The following is a 12,124-nucleotide window of genomic DNA, read 5'->3' on the forward strand; positions in this document are numbered from 1 at the left end:
CCTGCTTCAGAGTTTAACGCTAATGCAAACGCATTTGGGCATTTAAAATGGGCATCAGCCGGTGGAATTTGTATTGAGACGCCGACTGGAGCCCTCACAACTGCGTACACAAATGCAGCACTGGACCTAGATCCTGAAACATCGACTCCTCAAGTGAGTCTATGGTCCCTCAGAATGACCGTGGTAACTCAGATGCCAGAGCTTTGTTCTTTGCGTGCGCGATTGCAGAAGCTGGCTAGTACACGTCCAGAAAACGACCCGACATGCCTGCGTTTTGGCCGGAACTCCCAATAACCAGCCACAATACAGTATCTTCCTTTCAATCAATTACGATTGATTTGGAATCAATTACAGTGTGCACGATCGCAAATTCAACTGGCGTTAATCGCTCAACTACATGAAAATCGGCCTAGTGTTCAACTCTGAGTCAGTCCCAGAAACCTCTAGCTGTGTTGCTACATCAGGAGGGCCCTGAGGACACCTGCTGAACTGGCAACATCTACAATATTGCCTCCTTTCCCTCGTTTGATGTCAGCCTACGCCATTCTGCCATGCTAGCCTATGTCAGTGTTTGCAAATATTGGTGCATCTGAGAATAATATTAAAGATACCACTAAAGGAAGAAAGGATTTTGTACTACACTTGCATATCTTTATCAATTTCTCAGGGACATTGATTTTTATAGGCCAATAAAAGTAACACAGCCTGTAGCTCCACTGTATCTTTGTTTGTATACCCATAAGACATGTGAGCACAAGATTAGCTAATTATGCATTCTCCGGGTTCGGTTAGCACTGGATGTGCCTTGGTAGAAGCAGACATGTGTAACACTCCTTCTGAGGTGTACAAAACTATTTAAGTCAGTATCATGCCAGCTGTGGTTCCCACACTGTTGATGAGCAGTGTAATTTGTTTCCTGACTTCATATAATATTAAGTGGAGTGCTGACTTTTCCCATTAATTACTTTTTAACTCGCTGAACTGTATTCTAACCTATTGCCACTCTGCAACCACAGCAGCTTCCAAGCAAGGATTTTATGGCTGAAGTACACTTTAATGACTACTTTTGTTTCAGATTTATTGATCTTCTCTATCATGTATCATGAATGTATTCAGTATTTTTATTGCTATTTGTCATCAGAATAAACTCATAACGTATAGAACAGACTGCTTTCTGATGCTAACTGTGATATAACTTTCCCATGTAGGTGCAGTGCTAGAGGTGAAAGTCACATTATCCTGTCATATACTTATTTGTAGGAGTTACTTACTAACCAGCACTGTCTGTTTCTCAACTTCAATAACATATCATTTACCCTTTTTAAGGGTCCTTTATCTTTATACACTGAACATTCGAAAGTAATCTAGCTCTTGTCTACAGGGCAAATATTTGAGAATTTTAAGACAAAGATAGAAACCATAAATGCATCAAAATATTTAGCAAGGCATTTTGCTTACATAGCATAAGTTGTAACCATGGTAATTGACACTGCCAGCAATGTGTCTGCATGGTGACAGAATAAACACGGTTCCTTGGGCATTTACAAACTGCACATGCAAGACCGTTTAGGTGGGTCCACTACAACATATATAGTCTACACACCAATGAATTGTAAAATCAAAACATGCTCATTTAGAGTTATTTTATTAAAGCAGAGCAGACTAATAGTATAACATCTGAAAGCAGTAGCCATTTCAGGGTTCAAACCCTTTCTTCAAGTGCAGCAAGATGTACCAAAGTAGCTCTAAATGAGCATGTTTTAATTTTACAGTTCACTGGCGTGTAGCCTTACTACTTTCTAGAATTCTACATTGTATGAGGGATGTGCAATAAGTTTCCGGATGCACAAAAAGTATTATATTTACAAAGTGAACATTTAAATTTTTTTCATAGTATTCACCAGAGGAGTCTATGCAAAGTTGCATGCGCTCAAACCACTTGGTGAAGCAGCTGGACCAGTACGAAATAGGTATGCCTTCTACATTCAGGATGAAGGTCTCCACTGCAGCTTCCGGTGACTCAAAACGAATCCCACGCATCTTCCGCTTGATTTGTTCGAACACAAAGAAGTCGCAGAGGTCCAGGTCTGGTCTGTACAGTGGATGACCAAGCTCCTGGATGTGTTCATAGGCCAGAAAAACCACCCCTGTCCTGGACTTGTTAGCAGTTACATTGTCGTGATGGAGAAGGGCACCACGAGCGCAAGGTTTTGGATGGTGCCTGGATATAGCTTCCGGCACTCGTGGCTGGCATTGGTTGGCGTACCAGTCTCCAGTGATGGTGCTCTGCTGTACAAGTCGTACGGTAGCTACATGACCAGTCTTGGTCACTAAAACAAACAACATCTGCTTGGCCATGCTGCAACTTCTGTGGAGGCATACTTCCAACTGGGGTTCACTGGGTTGACTGTTTTTGGTCTCGGGGTTGAAACTACATTCAGGATACATAGCAATTGATGATCTCCCAGACATAGTTTGAGCCACCGCCATCAAACCTGGCCAGCATGTTGCAGCACCAAGTGAGCTAATGGGGCACCCAGCATGCAGAGACCTTGCTTAGACCAGGCTTTTCGTGGAGTATTGACAGATGGATACCAATGAGATGCCTATCTTGTTCTCTAACTGGGCCACGGTCACTCTGGCATTCACCTTAACTATGGACGCAGTGCTCTCCGTCTTCCAGGGATTGTCTTCCATGCCAAAATTCTGCTAACCACTCAAAAACAGTGGTTGGGGACAGTGCTTCCTCCCCAAAAGCAGCTCGCAATCGGTCAAAACACTCCTGCTGTCGCAGACCACTCTTTTAGTCATAGAAGATCATGGCTGTCCAATGGCCTCTGTTGAGCTCCATAACTAGTTTCTTGAAGGAAGTGAACAAGCTGACTTCTTCGATGTGCAGTGCTGCTTATATACGGTTCTGTGCCCTGAAATTTCACAAGAACTTTAGTCAGAGATTACAGTTCACAACCAGACAGTTTGTGTCTACTCTACCTATGCACTGCATATCCAGAAACTTATTGCACACCCCTCATTACTGGGTTTGAGGAGACCTGCTTTGTAAGTGCACCGCACCTCCTGAAGGGAGGTTTTCACTGGGAGATTCCACACCACACTTTTACTCTGTGGATCCACTACAACGTATACCTGAGCGTGTTTATTTAGACTACCTAGCAATGCATGGTATGCTGTGGCGTAATATTATTTAGTTTGGTTGATAAGGGCAAGAGACTCTGTCATCAGTGCAGCCTTGAGACTGCTAGGCCCTTCATATACCACTTAAAACTTAATTTTGTGTTAATTTTTTTGCATGTGTTGTATATGACTCTAGAGGCAGCTACATGATGATGTCATAGGCAAGAGACAGATATTTATTGCCTGTGTTGCATGCATGTTTGTAACAGACTGTGAGTTGTACTTTACTGTCACAATCAATACATGTGCATGTAATTTATGCTTTTCATTAACTTTCTTAGATTCCTAATTGGAACTGAAGAAAAGGTGCACTACATATGCATATCTCACAATAGTCCATGTTTTCACAGGACAGTCATGTTTATTATGAGTCAAAGAAGGCAACGTTTCCAGGGACATTGTGTGGCCTCATGGGAAATGTGCTTACTGTGGATGGAGCAGGTTGTGATTGGGGAGTGATTTCTACCATTTTATACATATTTCTGCATTGGGTAATGTTGCAGCGTTTCATTTCCTGTCCTACAGTAAACCCTTGCAAGCATCGACTATAGGACAAGAAATGCCGCACTTAGTCAGGCTGAAGGAAGAAATTGAGAAATTGCAATAATATGATGCAGGTAGTCAAATTCATAGTATATTTGGAAAGATGACTACAGATAGACTAAATGGCCCAACAGAACCTAATACCGTGAAGAGGGAGTATGAATGGTGACAATTCTTTACATGATAATTTACTTACAAAATGTAAAAATCAAACCAGCTAATCTCAGGTACCTTGGTGTGTGTAATTCGTCTGGATGATGATGATGATCAAACAAGTTGGTATTAATCTCCTTCTCCAATGGCTCTCAGGCCAAAATCGGGGTCTCCAGAAGAAAAAAAGTACTATACTTTATAGCAGTGACGGGGAACCTTTTTTCTGCTGAGGGTCATTTTAATATATAGAATATTATTCGTGGGCCTGGTGCAGGCTACGCCCCCTCCGTGTGATGTCACATAGGGGTGGGGCCACAATCGCCAGTGATTACAGCAATGCCTGGAGTATCCTGAGGATTCTCCCGGGAGCTGTAAGGGCAGCGGTGTGACCATCTGAAGCATCCTAAGGACGTTCCAGGCGGCACTGCTGCATAGATTCTGGCTGCAGGGTGCCATTCTAGGCACCTGCTGGCCAGATGAAGCTAGCAGAAAAAAGCTCAGAGTGCCAGACCAAATGATTCCGGGGGCCTTATACGGCCCCCGGGCCTGAGGTTCCCCATCCCTGCTTTATAATGTAAATTCTACTTTAAAAATAGTTTAATTGTAAAATAGTAAGAAATGCACTCAGACAAATAATTGCAGAAACCACGTAAAATCCTAAAATTAGCCAAAGTGGGCGTCTACCGGATAAATGGTAACAATGCTTCTGCTGATGTGTTGCGACACTGTACAGGAATGTTTGGGGCTTAATGCTTTCTGGTTAAGTGTTTTTCTCCATAATTTATAGAGCCATTTCTAGAATCTAATAAAATCCATTTAAAATCTTCCGTCTCCTCTCACTACCCTTGTCATTCTTCTCCTCCTCATTATAGTCTTTGTTGTAGCACTTCATAATAAATGTAAAAGTAAAAAACAGTGCAATGTAAGACACGTACTTATGCACTGTGCATGTGCACCAAAAAATGTGCACTTAAGACACTCAGTATGCAGATTGTGAAACATTTCACACCTACAACTCCTTATGTCTGGAAAAGTGGAATGGGGGAGTATCACGGCTGCCGACACTTGAGACTCCTGGAAGGAATCAGGCCTACTGGGCACTATAAACTGAGGTGGTTTTAGGAATGACCTGTTCATGGAATCTCAGTAACACGGAATAAAAGTAAATAGCATTTATTCACAGGCAAAATATATAGCAACAGTTCACATAAAGTCTCAATCAACACAGAAGTTCAGATATGCAGTAGTCAATGTAGGAGTAAACCCCCATATGTAAATAAAGTCTCTGATACTAATGTGGTGGGAAACCCCAAGTCCAATATGAGACTAAGACCTCAGGATGGTATAAAGGACGTTACTAGGGCTGAGCCCTGTAGTGTGATGAAAATCCCGAACAGGGTTGAGCCCTGCAAAGCAGTGAAGATCCGGAACCGGGTTGAGCCCTGAGATGTGGTGAGAATCTGAGACAGGGTTGAGCCCTGTGAGGTGAAGCAGGGTTGAGCCCTGTAATGCAGTGAAGATCCGTGACAGGGTTGAGCAGTGTGATGCAGTGAGGATCCTTGACAAGGTTGAGCCCTTTGATGTAGTAAAGATCCGGAGCAGGGTTGAGCCATGTGATGTAGTAAAGATCCGGAGCAGGGTGGAGCCCTGTGATGCAGTGAGGATCCATGACAAGGTTGAGCCCTTTGATGTAGTAAAGATCCGGAGCAGGGTTGAACCATGTGATGTAGCAAAGATCCGGAGCAGGGTTGAGCCATGTGATGTAGCAAAGATCCGGAGCAGGGTTGAGCCATGTGATGTAGCAAAGATCCGGAGCAGGGTTGAGCCCTATGATGTAGTGAAGATCCGGGACAGGGTTGAGCCCTGCAATGTGGTGAAGGTCTGGAGCAGGGTTGAGCCCTGCAGCGTGACGAGGATCCGAAGTGGGGTTGAGCCGCGCGATGTGGTAAGGGTCCGGAGCAGGGTTGAGCCCTGCGGCATGACGGGGATCCGGTCGGGGTTGAGCCCCGCGATGCACGAAGGGTCCGGCGACGATAACTGTAATGGTGCAGTTCACAACTGTAGTAGAGGTGAGTTCAATGACCACGGAAGTAGAAGACAACAGGTAGAGTAAACAATCCAGTAGGGGATGCAAGCACAGCGATGGAACAGGATAACGATACTTAGGCAATGGCAATGTTGAGCTCTGTAGTGCAGCTGGTAACCAGTATCAGAAGTCTAACCGGAACACAGGCAGAGATATAGCAAAGTTCACAGCAAACCACAGGCACAGCGGGGATCTGGCAGGAGTTCAAGAAAGACTTGAAAGTAACGTTGCACTGACACTGAGACACAGTTAGTAACAGGCTTTATACTAGAGGTATGTGATCCATAGGAAGTTCAGAACATGTGACCCAAATGGAATCAGGTTTGAAATAATAAGCAATTAGAAATCTCACAATCTGACAACACCTTTGAGACAGATGATCATTTTAACTCTCTATCCCCTGTATATGGGGAATGCCAGCAACCAGGATAGCTCCTCCAACGAGCACAATGGAACTTTGGCAAATGTAGTTTATCTTTACGTACTAAGATAGTCACAGTCCTGACAGGGAGAGAAGGGATGTGCAAGCATAGCCTGAGTACAGCAAGGAAGAAGTGAGTGCGTAATTGCAACTCAAGAAGATCTTGACTCAGATGCAGATACACCTGTCAGAAAGTGTATCTCTTGCTGATTCAAAAATATGAAAGATGTCTATTAGCAGCACTGGTGAGCCACTTGTGATTGGCTGTTGCATATTGACTCCTTCAGTTGAGAGTACTAAAAACATTAGCATTGTAGTATTACAGAGCCATAGTACGGTGCAAGGGTGCCCTGAGCCAGCACCTCCTTCCTCCAACGCATATGACATCACAGAACAGCACATTGGAAGCAGGAAGATCGATGTTGGGCATGTCCTGTTGATGTACCCTTCGTCTTTCTAGGTAACACCCTTGGAGTGGTAGCCAACAAGCTTCAAAAATGGGACATTGGGGAGGCAACCATATCACCCGTGGCCTTGCTTGCGCTCTGGGCGACGGCACCGATTGCATACCCCTCGCTACAGTCCTACTATATTATATGAATCCTGGCTGTTTATTTGTATTACTTGACTTGTACATTTAGACTACTGCAGGAAAAGAGATTCCCATGGATTCTTAAAGTCAAAACAACAAATGTATTTAATTTGTTTTAATTGGGTATTTGTGTTAATCTGTAATTACAGTTTATGTGGAAAATGTGACATTGAGTGAAATGTAATAGAATGCAAATATGCTTCGTCTTATACTGTAAGCAGGACTATGGAGTTGGTACTCCAAACCTTCGACTCTCACTCTTTTTTTTTTTTTATTACTGTCCAACTTCTGCTCCAAATGTATATTTTACATACATTCTAGCTAAACTACAATTTGAACATTAGGGTAATTATATCTGGGCAATAAATAATTTCATTAATGTTCAAATAGCAGTTTAGGTCATGAGATAGTAAAATAATATATGTAAACTATGACAGCAGGTTTGGTTTAAGCAAATGGTAGTGTAATGGTGATAGCTACATGTGGTAACTGAGAATTATAGCAGTGTAGTTCATGGTGGCAGCATGGGGTAATTATAATTGCATTATATATAATTATTTTGACACTCTAATTTGGACAGAAATACCCTTAAAATGGTAAGAGAGTAATAATTGAATTTCTCCAAAAACACTTGAACAGTGACCACTGCTGCCAACATATAGTTGAATACTTATTATTTTACTGTATAGTATATGATAGTAGGACAATTAAATACAATAAATTATTTCACTGTCATGTATTCTCCTGCACCTAATGCACGATTAGTTTAGTTTAGTACTGTTTAAATGTCTCCAGAGAAATTGCAGCAAAGAAAGGGTGGGAAATATAAATTGGAAGAATATTGAAGTATAGAATTATTTTTCATTATAGCAAAAGATTGAGACCAGTAGTAAATTTCTGCCACCTGACTAGTGGTTTGGAGGTTCATTTTTGGGACTAATTCAAATTTTAAATAATTGTGAATTATTTTGTTTCATGAGAAGTAGCCACCACACATTTGTATGCATGAATTGTATCATACCACTTTTTTTTTTTTTTTAGGAAAAAAAAAATGTATTTCCTTTTTGATTTTCTATTTGAGATAATGGGAGAGGCAACTTATACAAGTATAATTATACAGGACACCACTTATAAAGTTTAAAATGCTATCTAATCATTTGTAGTTCTCCCGCTCTGGAATAACCTCATGTCTAGCTATCCAGACCACTACATACTATGCTTATCCTAGCATCTATGCCAATCCGTTCGATGGGCCTGATTCAGAGCCGGACGCTATATGCGGACGGTCGTTCCAAAAAAGGGGCCCGCTATTTAAATTGAGCGCTCGCTCTTTGCAGTTTGTTGACGCCTCTATGTCTGAGCGAGCGAACGAAAAATGCGCTCGCTAATTTGTAAAGACGCCCCTTTGCCGTTCGTATCACACGTCATCTCCGGTATTTATTAGATTAATCGGGTACATCGAAAGGCATCTGAACTGCTCGCAGTGATTGTGGTAGGTTTTTCTTACCGCTATCACTGCGAGCAGTTCAGGCTAAAAGACAACCAAGTGATGTGGTCGATGACTCTCCTTTACTAATTATGTACTCCCATTAAAAGCCTGCGTTCGGATCTCCACTCCCCCGTTTTCAAGCACCTTCCCCTGTTACCACCCACAAACGGTACATTCTGTCAATCAAATTATCAGCCCCTCGCTGTTTTGTGAGCGCACGATTTCCGACTGCAATGACTGGTTTGCGCATGCGCATTACGACCCATACGCATGCGCAGTTGTGCGAACATCGCTCAGAGCGAACGAGCGGCCGCTTACGAGTGGCTCTGAATCAGGCCCCATGTCTCCTATTTTATGACTTGTCCATCACAGTACCCCTTTGTTAGAAAATCCGCCTTTCAGTCAGACTCTCTTCTGCTATATCAACCTGAATTCAGCTGCCGAAACCATAATTCCTATAAGCTTCTTGTTCTCTGTCCCCAGTTTTATATAGTAAACACAGGTTTACAAAATGTGAACTGCGTTTGGTAACATATTTATACCTCCATCAGGAAGCTCTTACATGGCTGTGCTGTCTGCTCAATATTTGTACATTAAATAAGTGTTAAAATATTGTTACATTAAAACACAATGTTATTTATATTATTGATAGAGATGGAACTAACTTTGTACTTGCAATGTGTGTTTAGAGTGAAGAGGATAGATACGTGTTCATCGCAGAATGGTATGATCCAAACGCTGCTCTACAGAGGCGTTACCAGCTCCTCTTCTACCCCAAGGATGGGTCTGTGGAAATGGTGAGTTTGTGGGAGTAACAAATGTTGATGCATTTGAAATGTGCTAGAAATAAGTGTAATAGGGTTGCATGAAGTATTTGTAATAAGGTTAAATACCAAAATGTAATCTACAAAAATACCAAAAGTGACTGCAATTAAATGATTCTACATAAAATATTTATTTGGTTCAGAAAAGTTATAGTTTTGCTGACTTGTACGAGTTTCATAAGTGACTCATATGTTTTCTACTTCAGGGTCCATAGGGTATCCACAGGATACCTTGGGTATAGGTGTGACGTCAGTCATCGGGCACCATAGAGTTAAGCTTTCAGCCTCCCAGGATGCACTAGGGTCCCCCTCCTATACCCCGCCCCCGAGCCAAGGCACCTCAGTTTAGTTTGGTGCCCGGCCGGAGTCGGGTGCACCTGTTGGAGTGGGGGCTAAGAAGAGCCCCATAAGTTTTCTGCAGGCAGCTGTGGCTGCACATCTGGATGTACAGCATGGACAGTCAGTCCTGACGTCCATGCTGTCTTCCCTACACCCCCGCCGGTACCAGAACGCCGGTACCGATCCGGGGATGCTGGTGAGCATCTGGGGTCACAGCTAGCGGTGACCCCAGATGTTCCGGACCATGGCCGGAATCAAGGGGGACAACAAGGTAAGCAGCGGGGTCCCGCGCTGGGTCCCCGCTGTTACATGGTCCAGAGTCCCCAGGCAGGGGGCTTCCTGGGGACTAGCTGCAGCGTGGAGCCAGGTATATAACCTGCGCTTCCACTACCCCCCTGGGACAGCGGACCGCAGCAGAGCGGTAGCGCTGCGGCGTCCCGGGGGTTAAATGCATGCCAGGGGAGCGCGCCTTCCCTGTCTCACAGCCGGCGCCTCCCCCGCTGCACACAGCCCTCTCTGCACACTGCCGACTGGCCCTGTGGCAGCGCTCCTCCACCAGGCCGGCCTCCTCTAAGCTCCTCGGCGGCCATCTTAACAACGCATGGTGAACGCTGCTGGAAGCCTGGATTCAGAGGCATCGTGGTCTGGGTCCCCCCGCATACCTCTCCTCCGATTTGGTCCAGGTCTGTGTATGCAGCGCTGTGTCCTACCAGACTCTGTGTCTGTGTAGTTGATTTATCAGCGCTGATTAGTGCAGGAATTGAGTTTCTTTGCATTGTATGTGACTGTGCTAGTGCTGCTGCCTGTACTTTCCATTTCTGACTGTCAGCTTTATTACTGTCCCTGTTCTTTCTGCTAAAGCCCTTGCGTTGCGGTGCTGCAGGGTGGTCTCTCGCCTTTTTAAAAACAATTGGTGAGAGGGGTCACATACTTTGTACCATCATGTCTGAAAGTGACTCTCCTCTCCGGCTACAGTGTACTACGTGTAAAGTACCTTTAGCGGAGGGGGAGGGTAGCGCGGAGGGCCTCTGCCGGCAGTGTTTGTCAATGGCGCGGCCTATTACGGTTACAGCACCGGTACAGGAGCCGCCCTGGGCTTGTTTCGCTCAGGCGCTTACAACCTTAGTGGGCCAGTTAGCTCCGCAGCCCGCGTTTACGCAGATGGGTTTGTCCCAGCAATCAGTGTTGTCGTCACCCATGCATGGTTTCCCAAGACAATTGGTGGTACCCCGCAGTCTCCCTATTTCCCCTCTCCCGGTTTCTCAGGAGCCGGCGTGGGTTAACTCCCCTGACGAGTTCTGTACAGTACTTGTCGGACGTGTTGCAGGGGGAGACTGTGATGCGGCCACATAAACGGCCGGTGGCGTCTCTGTCGGCTCCTTATGAGGATGACGAAGGGACGTCTGATGATGGGGAGATTCTGGATCCTTACGATCAGGAACCTCTCTATACTAAGGACGCAGACGCTAGGTCCAAGGTGTATATTCCTGGACTTATTCGGGCAGTCCGCACAGCCTTGGTGATTGAGGACGAAGTTCCCCCAGCGGCTAAATCCAAGTATGCCTTTTTTAAGGATGTGAAGGGTGACGCCACAGTCTTTCCTCTTTCGGGTCAGTTGGTGGACCATTTAGAGGAGGCGTGGAAACAGCCTGGCAAGCGATACCAACCGCAGAGGCGCCTGGCGGTGGCTTATCCGTTCGCGGATAATTATTTTGCTAAGTGGGAATCCCCTCCACAGGTGGATTCTCATGTGACACGTCTTGTCCGTAGTGCCACATTGCCAATGCCATCCATGTCCTCCCTTAAGGATGCTACGGACCGCAAGGTGGAGATCTGCCTGAAGTCCGCTTATTCCCTTGCGGGGGGGGGCTGCGCGGCCGGCTATGGCCATTTGCTGGGTTGCCAGAGCTATGGAGCGCTGGGAGGATTCGTTGGAGGCGTCCTTCGATTCCGACTGTCCGGCTGAACAGGCGGAGTTGATTGGTAATCTCCGTGATTCGGCCACTTATATCAACGAGGCGGCCTTAGACATTAATACCCTGGTGTCTCGAATTTCTTCAGCAGCGGTGGCTGCTCGTCGCACCTTGTGGTTGCGATCCTGGAAGGCGGGCGCTGATTCCAAAAAGGGTTTGGAGGCGTTGCCCTTTAACGGAGAAGTTCTCTTCGGTCCAGATCTGGATAAGATTGTAGCCACGCTGGCGGCAGCCAAATCGGCTTGTCTCCCGTCGGCCGCTGTTCCTTCTGGTTCAGGACCATCGTCCTTTCGGTCTTATAGGGCCCAGGGCAGGCCCAAACCACAGTCTTTTCCCCGACAGGCTGTTCCCAAGAAATCGGCCAAGCCCCGGAAGCAGGCATGGAGTACCAGACGTCCGGCCCCTAAGCCAGATGACAAGCCTGCGGCCTGATGGTCCGGGCCTCCCTTTGGGGGATCCCAAAGTGGGAGGCCGCCTGCTGCAGTCCGCTCAGTGTTGGTCGGTCACCACGA

At 45.5% G+C, this 12,124-nt stretch overlaps 1 protein-coding gene across 2 annotated transcripts in view; it reads left to right on the plus strand.

Moving 5' to 3' along the window:
• NME7 (NME/NM23 family member 7) overlaps positions 1-12,124 on the plus strand; it is a 194,536-nt gene that overhangs the window by 51,210 nt on the left and 131,202 nt on the right. For both annotated transcript variants that reach the window (XM_088444953.1, XM_088444954.1), the window contains exon 2: positions 9,166-9,273. In XM_088444953.1, the coding sequence (XP_088301079.1) occupies positions 9,166-9,273 (108 nt within the window). The remainder of the gene's footprint in view (positions 1-9,165; positions 9,274-12,124) is intronic.

The sequence above is a fragment of the Taudactylus pleione genome, unplaced genomic scaffold (assembly GCF_031769625.1).
Source record: "Taudactylus pleione unplaced genomic scaffold, aTauple2 ptg000374l, whole genome shotgun sequence".
In the NCBI taxonomy this organism is placed as follows: domain Eukaryota; kingdom Metazoa; phylum Chordata; class Amphibia; order Anura; family Myobatrachidae; genus Taudactylus; species Taudactylus pleione.